The 17,083-nt window shown below is 36.7% G+C and overlaps 2 protein-coding genes across 2 annotated transcripts; both read right to left on the bottom strand.

The window, feature by feature from the left end:
* Positions 1-12,633: 12,633 nt before the first annotated feature.
* LOC134748723 (uncharacterized) lies at positions 12,634-14,312 on the bottom strand. The gene is made up of 2 exons (XM_063683500.1): positions 14,302-14,312; positions 12,634-13,941 (listed from the first exon to the last, which is right to left on the bottom strand). Exons 1-2 carry the CDS (start codon positions 14,310-14,312, stop codon positions 13,425-13,427), a joined length of 528 nt encoding a protein of 175 aa, XP_063539570.1. The 3' UTR covers positions 12,634-13,424.
* A 96-nt stretch (positions 14,313-14,408) lies between these two features.
* On the bottom strand, positions 14,409-15,177 carry LOC134755410 (uncharacterized). The gene is made up of 2 exons (XM_063691963.1): positions 14,876-15,177; positions 14,409-14,554 (listed from the first exon to the last, which is right to left on the bottom strand). Exons 1-2 carry the CDS (start codon positions 15,128-15,130, stop codon positions 14,471-14,473), a joined length of 339 nt encoding a protein of 112 aa, XP_063548033.1. The 5' UTR covers positions 15,131-15,177; the 3' UTR covers positions 14,409-14,470.
* Between the last annotated feature and the right edge of the window lie 1,906 nt (positions 15,178-17,083).

Raw genomic sequence — 17,083 nt, 5'->3', positions numbered from 1 at the left:
CGATATTGTCTTTGTCTTTCAGCAGCTGCTCTTTCTGTCTAAACAGTAAATAGGTCTTCTTTCTGCAAAATATAGCTATTTCAGATGTATGAGTCAAAGGAAAAATTCAAAATTTAAAGTGTAGCAAAAAATTTGGTAATCTAGCGGCACGGCCTCCAGAGAGATTGATTTTTTCTACATTGCGTGTATTACGTTACTAAGAAGCATCAAAGTATGTTCCTGGACTATAAGGTTAATTTTCATTTTAGGTTAGTATTCATTTGCTGCAATGTTTTATGTTTTTGTCTCATCTTTCTCTCTCTCCAATATTTTCTGAGTTTCTCTTTTTCTAATTCGCTCATGTCTGCTTTTTTAATTTTTTGTTTCATTTTTGTCCTTTCTAAATCCTTCTTTTTATACATTTCATATCTAACCGGATCATTTCTAAGCTTTTCTCGATATCGTCTGTTCTTTTCGGCGGCGGTCAGAGGACCCTTGTTTTGGAGTGGTGGGACTTCAGTGTACCAGATTAATTCTGTAAAAAATGTTTGTATTTAGTGGACTAATTTCACTTTTTAGCGAAACAACACATGAATAAACACGCGTAGTTTTTGTATCGTGTTGTTTAGTTCACAAATGACAATACAGTATTTGAAGAAATGTATGTTTTACTTCACGTTCACATCACTGCATTTTATACTATAATATATGTATGTAGTATGTACATGTATATTATGTATGTCCATTATCAGACTGTATATTATATCACTTAACATATACCTCCGCAACTTCGATCGGGGATTCATTTGTTTTTCAACCATGTTCATGTTTTTAAGTTTTCAAGAGGAACTTCAAATCTAACTTATAAAAATGCAGGCAATTGGAGTAACTTTAACTGCTGAGTTCAATAAATTTGCCACTGCTAATCTTGTGATACAAGGGCGGTGGATAGGTGTGATTGGTTACTGATTATAAAAATGCTTATTAGTAAAATGGTTTTATTATCTTACTTAAATGTACCAACGTACAAAATGCCATTAGTTGTATTAATTAAAATTACAAGTGCATTCCTATTTCTTACTAATTTTTGTTCTGTCTTAGTCTCTGTAAGAAATGTTTTCACCTACAGTAACATGTAACAGTTCCTGATTTTATTTGCTTTGATTTCCAAGTGTCTGATGTTCATAAGTAATTGTATACAACGGCGATATTTAAAGTAAAAATTGAGAATGCAAAAATGTACCTAAAAAGGCAATAGCGGCACGGCCTTCAGAATACTTGATTGATCCGACATTGCTTGTATACCGAGAAGCATCAGTGTGTTCCTAACACTATATTCACTATATTCATCTTTTCTAAATATGATTCAATTGCTGTAACGTTTTATTTAGTTTTTGTTTCATCTTTCTCTCTCTCCAATTTTTTCTGAGTTTCTCTTTTTCTGGTTCGCTTAAGTCTGCTATTTTAATTTTTGGTTTCATTTTTATCCTTTCCAAATTCCTTATTCTAATCATTTCATATTTAACTGGATCCTCCTTTTTAAGCTTTTCTCGATATCGCCTTTTCTTTTCGGCGGCGGTCAGAGGACCCTTTTTTTGGAGCGGAGGGACTTCAGTGTACCAAATAAATTCTGTAAAAATTGTTTTATTTAGTTCATTTGTTTAACTTTTTTGACGAAACAACACATGAATAAACACTATAAATACTCATAGATGCATAAATAACGTTTCTTTGCACGAGTATAACAATCACACTATAAAAATTAAAATCCTTTAACTAGTTTTTAATTACATGTCTTATATTTAATAATACAATTTGATTTATTTGATCATACGTGATATTTACAACACAGGAACAAAATATTTTTATTTTGGACAGGAAATATGAATAATATGATAATGCAGATTTTGTGAACTAGGTTTCAATAATTAACATTTATGTTAAATCACATTTACAATAGGGTCTATCGTGAATTTATTTTGTTACCTTTATTTAATTTACCGAGGTTTCGACACAGGTTTACTGGTCGTGGTCGCGGCTAACTGACGTCCCAGCAAAATGTCAAAACAGAGATTTGTGTGACTACCCGACGAAAAGTGTATGAAAAAGTTTGGGAAAGACAACAAATTTTAAACCACCCACTACACATACATGTTAATTATTGTCAATAGTCCGACACGCAACCCTCACCACATCCACGCACACATCCGAAGATAGATCCCTCTAACTTCTGGATCACTGGTCCCAAGTTGCCGATAAGTTAAATCCATCTTCCCTATGAACACGACCAGTGAAACCTGTGTCGGAACGTCGGTAAATAAAGGTAACAAAATAAATTTGCGATAGACCCGATTGTACATGTGATTTAATATGTGTTCAAAGCGCGAATTACAACAGATTTATGATTTTTAACTGTATCCCAGCAGTGTTTGTATATTCGCCTCTAAGTCGTTTTTCTCTAAATATGCGGGTAGGTGAATAAAACCTGTTAAAGTGTAACGATTTCTTTTTTACAAACCTCCGACGGTAATGTTGAAATTTAACTTCTATGCCTGTAGTCCACGCTATTAGGTCTATGTTATTCGGCCAATACCCACATTTTGCAAATCCATGGCCGTTAGCCTAGGCATTATTAGTAAGAGTAATAGTAGACTATTAATATATTGTCCTTCATGCGTTCCATTTTAATTTACATAGTATCTCATTTGATTTCAATCGCTAGGCTGTTCATGGCATTGTTATTACGTAAAAGTTTCAGATCTCCACGAGTTCCGTTTTTGTCGCCGCCGTCTCGCCTGCTTCGTCGTCATCTATTTTGCATTTCTTGGACCACCACTAACAGCTCGGTTATCTGGCTAAATGCTTTCAGCCCAGTTTCATTGGGTTTGCCATTTTTCTTGCCTACCTCAGCAATGCGTGTTTTCGCAGAATGTTTTTGAAGTAAAACTACTTCAGGCGCGACTAGAGGGTAACTCAGATTTTTTTTCTAACGGAAGTAACGCTCAGTAGTGGTAGTGACACACGCGCAATAGGACACACGTCAAAGTGCCAACATAGCGATAAAGTCATCGTCAAAGAAGTTTTACTTCAATCGGGCATAGATTACACGCACACACTTTTTAGGGTTCCGTACGTACCCAAAGGGTAAAAACGGGACCCTATTACTAAGACTCCGCTGTCCGTCTGTCTGTCTGTCACCAGGCTGTATCTCATGAACCGTGATAGCTAGACAGTTGAAATTTTCACAGATGATGTATTTCTGTTGCCGCTATAACAACAACAAATACTAAAAAGTACGGAACCCTCGGTGCGCGAGTCCGACTCGCACTTAGCCGGTTTTTTTTCCTTCTTTCACTTTACATCGGATACAAATACCTATTTTTATTCCAAATTGGGCAGCTGGTACTAGATAAATTGAAAAATAATCGTCCTACTGCTGGCTTGATGTTGCGAGGCATGACATGAGCCATGGTCTTACAAAAATAGGATGCGGAAGATAGCGCAAAGTGGAGAAGAACAAATCGGAAACCGGCCCTGGGCTCCAAAACAGTAGCCAAGGACCCAACCAGGATAAACACTAAGATAAAAGGCGAGATATATTAGATTTGACCAACATTAAACACATTCGCCTGTGACTTAATAAAAAAAAACACTGAATAAATGGATACATACATTTATTTAATGCCAAAAAATGGACACAGTAGATAATATACAAGATAAGATAAAATATACCAGGACGTCAAACAGGAGATCCCCTCAGCATGATGCCAACCAGGTCTTCAGTGGGTCTTCAGGTCGTCAACTTGATAAAGAAAAAGTGCCGACACAGATGTCAGCGAGCTAACACTACTAGGTAATAATAAAATAAAATTGATTTAAAAGGTAACATTAAACATATTAAACGCAGAGAGTTGAAAGGTATAGGGAGCGTCGCTAACACAGAACTGTGATTTCATAACACGCCGATTTCTTCATATTTACCTACGCGCGATAAATATATAAATTCGTTCAAAATCGGTTTGTCCTGAAGTCAAAAACTCAAAATATTATTTACTCGAGTAAGCTTTAGCAACAAGCACACTTGAAATCGTTTTACATAAATATCATCGGTCTAATTATTGGAGCACAAGTTATCCCAACATTGATGCTTACAAAAGTCTACCGTATTCTACCGTTTTCTTTTGTCAACTTGATAAAGAAAAAGTGCCGACACAGATGTCAGCGAGCTAACACTACTAGGTAATAATAAAATAAAATTGATTTAAAAGGTAACATTAAACATATTAAACGCAGAGAGTTGAAAGGTATAGGGAGCGTCGCTAACACAGAACTGTGATTTCATAACACGCCGATTTCTTCATATTTACCTACGCGCGATAAATATATAAATTCGTGCAAAATCGGTTTGTCCTGAAGTCAAAAACTCATAATATTATTTACTCGAGTAAGCTTTAGCAACAAGCACACTTGAAATCGTTTTATATAAATATCATCGGTCTAATTTTTGGAGCACAAGTGGAGCACAAGTTATCCCAACATTGATGCTTACAAAAGTCTACCGTATTCTACCGTTTTCTTTTATGATTGACCGGAATTGTCATTTGTAGACTTCTCTGTTTTGTTAATTAACAAATAGTTCGCTACAACTATCATCACTTTATTAGTACTTATGATAAGGCCTAAAACACGGCAAGCATAGTCCTATCATATTAGGACAATTCGGGCAACACGTAAGAGTATTTCTTCTTATTTTGTCTGTGTCCCAACAGTGTTTGCATCTCCGCCTCTTGGTAAAGCCACGTTCGTTTTTCTCTAAATATGCGGGTAGGTGAATAAAACCTGCAAAAATGTAACGTCTTGTTTTACAAACCTCTGACGCTAGTGTTGAAATTTAAGTAAGTGACTCGGCCATTAAGCGAACATGTAGGTACATTTGGTATCACAGCAACAATATCAATAAACAATAGTTTTTTGTGTAAAAGATTTATGCTAGCACAGCACATTATAATAATTTGTCTTAGATCTCTAAATCTTACCTTTTCAGGCATTCACATGTTACTATCGCTAACAAAACTATTATATTATTTAAAATAAACCATGCCACTACAATGTCAAAAAATACACACTGAAATAATCCATTCAATTTTAATGGATGTTTAAAAATTAATTAATTACAATTAAGTCAAAGTACATAAATAATCAAAATCATTCAGATGACTTAAAATTGTTAAAATATTTAATTTTTAAACATCCATGTGTGACATGAAAAAAATCGAAACGTGAAAAAACTTAAACTATGAACAGAATATAGGAATTATTGGAATTTATAGCTAGCTTAACGGCAAGTACCGGACTTCCTAATTACTTACAAGACAAGACACACAAAGCATTTATTGCGAACATACGAGTATTACATAAGATTACATATCCAGCATGTCTATACCCTGTAAGGATGCAGTAATCTTATAACTTGAATAACAACTTACCACAATCGTTTACATAGAATTATATAGAACATTTAGCATAATAGGTAGTAATAAAACATTCTGTCATCAAAAAAACACCCTCGTGTAGAAATATTAGTATATTAGATGGATATTAAGTGCTTGCCAGACTTATATTGACCGGGATATATCCTGTGATTTGTTTGTGTAAAAAACCAGTGATATCCGAATCAAACAAGCGTAGTGACAGTGACACTGTGAGTGTAGTATGCTTGAACAGACCAACGAGTGTGAACGCGACCAGACCAACGAGTGTGAATGCGACCGATGGTAACGATGAAAGCGAACGCAGCTGACGCGCAAGAATGAGGGTAGACCGAGCGCGGTCTACACAACTTTGACACCCACCCGCTATCTTCAGTCACCCGTGAACAAGATGCATGTAACTGCGTCGAAATATCGGGAGCTCATAAACAATACAAAAGGTAATCACTGTCTATATCCCGGTCGATATAAGTCTAGTGAAACTAACCGTGAATCATTCAACTCTTATTAAGTGCTTGGTTTTCCCACGTCATACAATTATAAAAAAAATCGGACAATTGCGAGTCGGACTCGCCCACCCAGGGTTCCGTGGTTTGTAGTATAAGACGATATTAATTGCCAAATTTCATAGTTCTATGTCGACGGGAAGTACCCTATACATTTTGATTACCTTAATAGTGTTGAAATATACGTTTTTTGCGCCATAAACGGCCATATCTTTATTTTTACGTTAAGTTAGAAGTGATTTTATCACAGCTTTAAGGGACTATATAGACCTAAGTTTTAATCTTAACTCAATACCTCCACGCGTTCCCGAGATAAAGGGTCTTGACAGACAGACGGACGGACAACAAAGTGATCCTATAAGACGTCCGTTTTTCCTTTTAAGGTACGGAACCCTAATATTATACCCGAAATATCTGACGCCATCATTGGATTTTATTTTAGGCGCTGTCAATTCCTTGATAGCGTTAGCTCCAAAGTCCTTCATTCTCTGCTTAGCCATGGTGTGGCGTGGGCCCCAAATTTAGTGTTTTAACCAATTTTAATGTATTTTCCAGAGTTAGTCCTATGGTACCGAGGGGCATTATGGGTGTGAGTGGCTACTGCTTTGAGGACACGCATCTCGTTGTCCAGGTGGAGGTAAGACCGGCAACGGTGATTGCTCGTGCAGTACCAACGGGAACCGTTAGCTACTTTACGCTGTTGGTAATACGAGAAGCCTCTGAAGAGATATAGCAGCCTTCCGTTTTCTAGTTCGATTACGTTACCTGAAAAGTAAGTTGATATTTACCGGGTAACGTTCTTATCTCAGTTTCTATGTATTTTGTAGATTTTTTTCGTTTTGCTATCTTATCTCTAATACCTATGGAGAATTTTATTACCTAACCGTAACTGTAAGTAAGTTTGTGTGTACTCACTGCTCACTAACTTAACGTCTTGTTTCCACGTAAAAACATAGGAATCTCTTTTAAAATAGAGGGAAAAAATTGGGCAGGATTCGTGAAGAAAAACATTGTTCTTAGATTTTTCCTCAACAGATTCTTATTATATTCCTACAAATCATATTAATGTACTCTACAATATCTACTGCGTTAAGTAGTCTTTACTCGATCGCGGTCCTCTGAAAGTGTACGTTGTTGGCTTCTAACATCTTGTCTGTATATGATAAGGATCTTGACCGACTTGGAGTATATGAATATGAATATGTCATATTTTTTTATACAGCGCATCCGAGGTTTGAACACTACCTTCTAACTACCACACACATATGAAAGGTCAAGCCTAGGCTTTTACAAACTTTCCATTTTTCAACTGATGGTACCTCGAAGCGTCATGACTATGATCGAGCCTCGATTTAATGACGTTGCCATATGCATCCATGTGAATGTAAGATTTGCAAGTGCCGCTCCTGGTGCAGGCCCACCTGGACCCGTTGGTCAGGGTATTTTGCTTGTAGAACGAGTGGCCGCAGTATATGAATACTTTCTTTCCATTCGCTAGTTCTAGTATAGCACCTGAAAAAAAAAGGTACGGATTCATAAAGAAAAACACTGTTTTCAGATTTTTCCTACAGAAATCTTTATTATTGTCATAAAAACGCAAAATGTACTATATCTAGAATATGTATTCAACTGCGGTCCTTAAAAGTGCACGAAGGTTCCTAGTTTCTTGAGGGCTTAGATTAGGCTCTTACATATTTTCCATTTTTCAACCGATGATACCTTGTAGGGACATGGCTATGATCAAGTCTGGATTTGATGACGTTGCCGTAGGTATCCATGTGGATGTAAGCTTTGCAAGTGGCGCATTTGTTACAGCCCCATCTGATCAGGCCGTTGGCCAGGTTATTTTGCCTGTAGAACGAGTGGCCGCCGTATATGAACACTTTCTTTCCATTTTCTAGCTCTAGTATAGCACCTGAAAAATGGTATTGAACATAGACCTAGCATTACATAGACCAGCTATACGCGTGCGCCCGTAAGGGATAGACATAGATGACGTCATAAACGAGGGGATACCATATTGGTAAAAATTACCCCAATATTTGATATCACGTTGGGGCGATTACCCTGGAGGCAAAGTTAGCTTGTTTGACGGTATTAAAAAAATGTTAAATAAAATGTCAATGGGCCGTTCTTTTTAGGCGTATAAACAATGAAATACCTCCTATAATTCGCGCAGGTGGTACAAAACTAAACATGTTTAGTAAATAAAACGTAAAATAAAATGTATTATGGGTTTTAATTTAAAGAAATCACAAATCGCAATCACACCAATTAATGTGCACCACATTTAATCTTCACAACATTTGTTTATTTATTTTTTGGAAATAGAAGTACGAAAAAACTTCGAGGTCAAAATTACCCATAAAATTATGATATTTTAATCTGGTATCCCTAACATGATTGTTATGCAGCTAAATTACGAAAAAGTTTAAAAATGGCTGATCTCAGACTCCTACCTACCTACGTAATTTGGGCGGATAATTTTACAAATAATGTTTTGTTAATTTGCGTAAATAATTGTGATATTTTTATTGAAATCGTTTGATTCTACATTGCTTTGAGTGTAACGTAATTTTACGATGTTATTCTCACATATTGCGTTAAGAGGAAGGTGTAAAATACCGTACTTACGTGTGAAAGGTTATGATCTCATATTTTTGCTCAGGGCGGCTATTACAGCCGATTACAGAACAATTCACCAGTATTTTATCAAAGTTCAAGCATTCAAAACGCTAACCATCACTATATTTCATAAGAGAAAGCACAATTTCATACAAAACAACGATAATTAAACAAGCAACGAACAAACATGACATGTCACGTACTTATTTGTTTGCCACAACCTCGGTTGTGGCAGCGGTGGAAAAGTGAAACTATGACAAGGACAAACAATAACAGCGCTTTCTCTGCTACTCCTACTGAAAGATACATAAGACTATCCCGTTCGGTCATTTTCCCCCACTCCTCATGACCGATCCAGTTATACTAGATTCATGGTATTGAAGGATTGTTCTCTATTTGGACATATTAGTTATGTATGGTGTTAACTTGCGTTAACAGCGCCATCTATGGGACTCCCTCTAGTCTCTATCGAACCCTCGATGGCTTACCTACTTTACGCACCCACCAGGGTACGTAGTTCACAAGAAAGTCCATAGGTGGCGCTGTAATCATTAGACATAGGTTTTGAATAGAATAAAAAATATCTACTCGCTCACTTTCCCAATATACGCCATAAGAGATACACGCTGGTTTCTCTCCGACTCCTGAAGATTCCTTCGACCTCCGCCCACGTGCCATCACGTGGCCACGACCAGTGTCACAAAAAAAAATCGCGATAGACCCGATAAAATTATTGTATTTTGTTTTGACAATCTTCAATGCCTTCTACAATGCGACATTAGAGCTTTGGTACGATTATTTGATTATTGAGCGAGAAAATAGTATATCGTTCATCGCTCTTGTGGAAGGTAGGATATCAACCAAGTTTAAAATGAAAATCAACATAATTAAAATAAAGTCTATTTTAAAGATATCCATTTTTATCACATCCTTTCTTCCCTTCCTTCCTTTAAACATTAAGTGTAGATTAGATACACAAATGCATTGCGTCCAACATAGATATTTCACATTTCAAAACATAAGATTAGTTAATTATCATATCTTCAAATATTTTCCATCTTTCGTCATATGGTACTTCGACGGCGGGTGGTTGTGGTCACCCTTGACGAACTTGACCATAAACTGCTTGTCTAGGTGCAAGTATGTACCGCATTTCTTGCTAGAAGTACACGTCCAACGAGAGCCGCCTGTGCTTAAATCGCTTCTTTTGTAGAACCCGTAGTTGCAGTACAAGTATATAAGCTTTCCATTTACTAGCTCGATTAATCCTAAAAGATTGAATATTTATAAGTTACTGATGACGGGTATGAAGTACTATCATCATCTTCCTCGCGTTGTTATCCCGGCATTTTGCCATGCCATGGTTCATGGAAGCCTGGGGTCTGCTTGGCAATTACTCCCAAGAATTGGCTTAGGCACTAGTTTTACGAAAACGACTGCCATCTGACCTTCCAACCCAGAGGGTAAACTAGACCTTATTGGGATTAGTCTAGTTTCCTCACGATGTTTTTTTTCACCGACAAGCGACTGGTAGATATCAAATGATATGAAGGGGGGAGGAAAGGGTATAAAGTACTCATCATCATTAACTTAAGAGTTATTCTCTTGTCGGTGGAGTATCTTCCAGCTTTCCCTATCCTGCGCCAGCTCTTTGACTTTTTGATACGACACGACCCCTACTTTTTCTTTCACTTGATCTAAAAAGCTGCGAATAAAGCTGTGAAAAGTACTATGAAGAATTAAATATTACTCATTGGCATTGCTCATTGAAACCCAGTGAATTAAAGTCTGATGACTTTAATACAATAACGTAGCTTTGTAATCTCACATGGGACAAGAGACAACCCAACTTCAGGCGCTGGGCGTGTGTTGTGCAAAAGAAAAAAAATCAGACGTTTATATATCGTAAGTAAAAAAAAAATAATCTTAAAAAATATATGATTTTAGCAAATGGTAAAAAATAAAGCAATAAAAAAGTGGTGCTCTTCATGTTGCAGTAAGGTCCTATGATGATATTGATACTTTTTCAAACTTTCGCCTCCTTAAGTCTTTTCAATGTCCACGGAACAAAATATGAAAGACTTGATTTAGGTTGTTTAAATTTTAACATATTTGCCATTGCTTGTAATATGGTATAAGGGTTTCGAATGTCTATGTACCGCCTTGGAAGCGACGACCTTCTGATTCTCGTCTACGTGAATGTATGCGGAGCACATATTGTTTCTAGTGCAGATCCATTTTGTAACCTTGCTTTTAGTCAAAAATTTCATCTTCTTGAAAGCGTAGCCCTGGTACATGTAGAGTTGTCTGTCGGATGTTAGTTCGATGATTCCTGTAAAACCATAAAAATTTGGAGTCTTTTTTAAGCAAAAAATATTATTGGTGCGCTGCGCTGGAGTGACAATCAGGAGGATCAGTTCAGGCTAATCATTTGTCAATTTTGTCATCAAACCGAGATGTATGGACACAACATAGATTCTTAGATACGAAGGAGCGATTGGGAAGAGTTTTCTGTTTCAAAGGATCATGGCTAACACGCCGTTTTATTTACCATTGCAATCAGATCATCCACGAAACACATTTCCTGTTTTCCTCGATCTTGTTCGTTATAATTTTCCTTACTTACCATGAACAGCAACATGGAACTTATTAAAGTTATTTTAAATGGGTTACTCATATTATTTAGGCGAAACATGTCCAGCGATTATTCGATTATTCCGACTATTCGTTTGAGTCACACGGCAGTTTTTATAAAACTTCTCGTCGGTACATAGCAAATTGTACCATGTCACTTTCTGCAGCATTCGTATGCGAAATCTAAGCGACATTAATGCGAAATCTAAATCCATTAAACATTTTTACATAGCATCATTCATGAATTTTTTGGAAGATTTCAATCGATTCTACTTCCCGTGAGATTCAAATGTTTCTACTAAACATCGAAATTGTTAAAGAAATTTTGTTCGCGCGTAAAAACGCCCATACAAAAAAGCGCGCTCTGTGACGTCACGTCACACGTACACGGCTACGAACGCCAAGAGGTATGCAAAAAATTAAATCAAAATAAGTTTTTCTCATTATAACATAAGGAATCTGTTAAAAGTCTTTAATGTACATTAGGACAATAAAATAAAAAAATTACTTTTTTAAGCTTTAATATCTTCATAAAAATATTACCCAATATGCGGATTTCGCGTTTTCGTATTAATTTTGTGTTTATTTATCAAACGTTTTTCTTCCCAATCTGATATATTTTCCACTGCTGAGCCTAACATATACACCACGTGCATGATTGTGTTCATTCTTCGCCGCGATGATGTTCTGAAAATTGTCCACGCGGAGAAACGCAGAACATATGTCGGTCCTAATGCACACCCAACGTGTAGCCAGGCCGTTAGCTAGGACTTTCTTTTTCGTGAAAGCGTAGCCTAGGTGCATGTAGAGTTGTTTCCCGGATTCCAGTTCAATAATTCCTGTAAGACAAATTTCATTTTTTTAATTGTCATTTTCCCATGTACTAGGGACACTAGGGTTCAGCGCAGTGCGCAGGATGTCTTTTTCTTTCATGATTTTTTGTAACCCGTCATTTCATTACTCACATAAGATGGCGGGCGACATATGTCGAAAGTCCAACCAAGGAAAAGGTGCATGAACTATATTCATATACCTTTTCCTTGGTTTGACTTTCCTCTTACATCCCTCCATCGTCGTTATCATATATATTACCGTAAACCTAGTTACTTTAAAACACAGACTTTTTAGATTATAACCCCTATTTTTGGCTGTCATAGTAGGGGAAAAAATGTCTCAAAAACAAACTAGTTGGGTCATAATCATTTACTTTTTATTTTTTTCAAATCTTCAGAACATACTTTGAAGTTAGACACACGCTGTAATTGTTTTGTTTTCATTTTATATCGCGCTTTAACCTTGCCTTTATTTACAGTCAACGCAACTTGAATTTCGAGCTTCCAATCAATTAACTGCCAAACATTTTCAAAGCAAGGATAAGAAGAGAAGTATAAAACAAACTGTTAAGATTGATAAAAAATGTAATCGAAGACAAATAGCAATTCAAAAATAATCATTAGAAAAGCAACACCACACTGTTTATAAGTAGTTGAGTAAAATCATAATACTAAAAAAAACACTAATCACAATACTAACGTCAGTCTCATAGAAAACAAATCAGACAAATTTCAAGAATAAAATGAGATCTTAAATCAGAGATACCGTGATAATAATCACGAAAGAGACCTAAGTACACGCTAAAACTACACCTAAGATTATATTAAAACACATAATTTCTAATCACATCATAATACTGGACTCGTCAATAAATGCAAAAAAATATCACACTTTCCTGGTAGACAAAATTAACTTCTAAAAACGGTTTATAGCTACGCAGCTTAAAGACACTTAATTTATTTTGACAAAGGCACATTCTATATATGTATAAATTGCTTGAATACGCGAGTCTAATAGTGGTATAAAATTAGTTTCATCTACGCTAAAAGGATATCTTTATAGGTAAATGATATTCTAATTCTAATGGTATACATCGATGTGATAAAATATTTGGCTGAATGCATCATTAATAATTATTTCTTTTGCATTATAATTTGGATGCAGTGTCTAATAGATTTGATACAAGTGAATTTGAAAATTTAAACAGGGGCAGGCAGTGGTAGGCAGTGATAAACATGCATTCAACCAACTAGGTAACCGATATTCGTAATATAATCTAATCTACTATTAGGAATAAGCATATTGTGGTGTAAAAACTTCATAGTAAGAAGTCAGTGAAGTCAGAAAAACTTATAAACTAGTAATCAGCGAAAACACTGTGAGCTACCAAATAATCTTGCAACGATGACATCGGGGGCTCGACGCCGAAACTGAGATCATCATATTCGGGGTTATCCATGGGATTAATTTGCATTTCAGGGTTACCAAAATTCTTTACGCGAATGATAGGCTGTTTCTCTTTCTTCTCCTTCTTAGGCTTGGCAATCTTCTGCAATTGAACTTGTTTCATGAACTCCAGTTTGCGTATTTCGTCGCTTTTTTTAGAAGTGGGTTTCTTTTTGCTCGGAGGGTGGCTGTGTGTGACGTTGGCTTTGAGAACTTCAAGTTTATCGGTGATGACGAGGTGAGCCTTGCACTTCCACTTTGAGCCGTAGGCGGTGCAGCTCCAGCGGTGAGCGTTGGTCCTGGCCTTCAGGTGCTTGTAAAACGTGAAGTCATTCAGGCGCAAGTTGATTCGGCCGTTGGGACGAAGGTAGAATTCCACTGTGAAAGAAATACCAACACTGAATAAATGCAATAATACAATGAGATACCTTAGGTATATTTAACTAGTGCAACTTTAATACTAAAGGAAGGTGAAACAATAAAGGTAAGCAAAGCATGTTTGGGTTTTAATATGTAAACTAGCGCTTAATTTTTAAAATATGTACAATTTCATACCGTGATAAAAGTAAAATCTAAGCTCTTATGGTATAAGTAAAGGTTAATATGACTTTATTATTATGATCCTTATTATTAGACATCATCAACAAAAGAGTATAAGCACGGAGGACTAAACAGACCAGAGCATCCGCTTTATACAATCGTGGTGACATAATAATTACAGTACACCATGCGTGCGGCGTTTGTTCTTTAGCTCATGTAACTACGAGGAGGTAGAAGAGACGTCAGACAAGTCCAACATACTAAAGACAACAATGTCTTCATTCAATATTATCCTCGCTCTATTTTTCCAGGGAGCTTATCTCACTGATTCTTTAGATAAATGGTCGCAAGCAAGGTTGTATCAAATGCTCTGGCTAGTTAAGTCCTCTTAAAAAATGATTACAACAAAGGCTATGGCTAAAACCCGACCCGGCCCTGTATGCTTGCGATCTTCAGCGAAGACAGGGAAGTTTCGTCCTCGTCGGATGAGCTTTTCTTCAGCTAAAACAAAAAATACACAAGAATGTAGGAGCTTTTCAAAACTATAATGTGATTTTGAATTATGACAATTTGCCTGAATTTTGGGGCTACTATTAAAATGAAATTAAGTCAACTTCGACTAATACTGGCCAAGCTTATATGACAAGTTATTAAAACCTTTGATTATGGGTTCTATAACGACATAACTTTATGGGAAAGTCCTGCTTCTTGTCAGCAAATTTCACTACAATCGTATCTCAAAAACCATGATAAATAAGATGTGAAAGATGTCGGGTCTACCGTCACTTGGTGGATTTGAACCCAACTCAAAAAACAACTTACATCAATTTCTCTAGCATACTGCTGCTTAATTTTCTCCAAGAAGTAAGTCGAAGGTGGATGCGTGTGCTCTGTATGGGCCCTGACGACCAGCATCTCATTGGTCACGTGGAGGAACCCTCGGCAAGACCGGGAGCCCATCTGGGTGCAGCTCCAGCGGAAGCCGTCCCTGAGGATCTTATGCTGGTAGTATGTGTAGCCGTTTAGCATCAGCAGGTCTTTTCCGGTGCGGCCTTTTACGAGGAGAACTGGAAACATTAGATATGTTAGTACCTATCAGGGTGTAAGGAAGAATTTCAACATTCGCTTGCAATGCCACATGTGTAGACACCCTAGCCCCGTCTCATCTCCACGGAAATACTGCAAAAGCTAACGCGGCGGCAGAGGCGGCTGAAAAATTAATAAACGGCCAAATATAGGGGTCTCGGCCCCGAATACGATTTTCGTACCTATTGGTGTCGAGACCCTTGGGCCGTGGGGTCCGAACGCACCTACTTTTTAAGGTTTTATCTAAAAGAATAGTAGACGTCACCGGTGATCGTAGAGCTGGCAGCTTCCTCGCACAAAGAGTAAGCATGTGATACAGCGAGGAAATGCTGCCAGCATCTACTGCACCATGCCGCAGGGGAATAGTTTTTTATTTTAAGCTTAGTTTTATTTATTTTCAGTTTTAGTTTTTAAGTTTTATATGTTAGCTATTTATTTGTTTTAAATAAAAGATTACAAATTAGGTAAAAAAATATGTGAGACTAAATTAGGCTAGTAAAAAAAATGTAACATGCGTCTAATGTCTATACATTTATAAAAATATCAGTAAATGAAGGTTATTATTAAAAAAACATATATTATTATATATATCCATCATTAAACCTATGTGCAAATTTTCAATCCTACTCTCACCTAGCTGCCTACCAATTCTTATCCCATGAAATATTATCACTCCATCCCAGAAAAACATTCTTCTTTAACAACTTTACAATTTTTTAATGCTTTTGAATGTTTCGTGATAATTTTAGAATATGTCCCATCACTACACCTATAATATGACACCGGCCCATGCGTATGTGTGTCAACGTGCTTGATGATGCGTCCATCATAAGATAAGATAAGATACGCCTTGCACCGCTTGGAGGTGTGGTTGTTGCACGTCCAGCGCACGCCGCTCTTGAGCGGGCACTGGCGGAAGTAGGCGTAGCGCCCGTGCATGGCGAGAGTGCGCCCGATGGTGGTCTGGATGAAGTTTACTGAAACGAGGACAATATTGGATTATTTATTCATAACATTTCTTATACCATGACGATGAATCGGACCCTGCAGCCTATACTTGTATTCGCAATCGCAGAGTTGATGCGAATATGCTCGTGCAAAGTTGTTTTTATACATTTTTTATCCTCCTAAAGAGGACCACTGATTCCCAGTCCGCCGGACGATATCAGCCTGTCAGTTCTTCGGAACTGTCAATTTTTTATTCTAACTGACAGGCCGATATCGTCCGGCGGACTGGTAATCAGTGGGCCCCTTTAGGCTCACGGTCCTAGCTATAGTGCCTACTATAGTACTTATTTAGTTCGATGACATTTAAATCATATTTAATCGGAATAGAGATGTTTTTGTTTTGTTTCGTTCTATTTTCAAACAAAACAAAATCAACTTTATTTCAGTTGGATTTTTCATTTGCATGGCTGGGCCTCATGAGGATAGCTGTACTGATTTAGCACCGATAGCTGATCGCTATTCAAATCCTAAAAGTTAATGCCGGTGATTTTCAGCAGGGGTCCCGAGTCACCTGCGTCCATAAAATACAAGTATGACATATTTTCATACGGTGTTTTATTATTTTAAAACCCGTGCAGACAAACAGTAAAATTATAGTTTTTATATTGAAATAATACACGTTTTAATCAAGGGCAAATGTCATGAAAAAATTAACACTGAAACTCGAATATATTTGCAAGGGCAGACTTTAAATTGGATTGATAAGAAAAAAATCACGAAAACATGCTGTATTATTTTCATTAATTTTCAATTATATTTCGTTACCCCTCATACCATAGCAGCATAATTTTAGTATAAAATAACTATTCATATAGCTGAGGAACGTCACGAGCAAAATTTTAAAGAAATGTATATTTTCATTAGGGTTGCCACCCATACTATAATATCTTATCGTGCTATATTTTAGTCACTTGTACTATATATTATACAAAAACA

This window comes from Cydia strobilella, chromosome 2 (genome assembly GCF_947568885.1).
Source record: "Cydia strobilella chromosome 2, ilCydStro3.1, whole genome shotgun sequence".
NCBI lineage: Eukaryota > Metazoa > Arthropoda > Insecta > Lepidoptera > Tortricidae > Cydia > Cydia strobilella.
This window is presented reverse-complemented; position numbering and strand designations above follow the sequence as displayed.

Coding starts and splice junctions, on each gene's coding strand:
- LOC134755410 (XM_063691963.1), bottom strand. CDS start 15,130: ATGTTTCCAGTTCTCCTCGTAAAAGGCCGCACCGGAAAAGACCTGCTG. Junction 14,555..14,875: donor AGTATGCTAGAGAAATTGAT/GTAAGTTGTTTT, acceptor TTTTTGTTTTAG/CTGAAGAAAAGCTCATCCGA.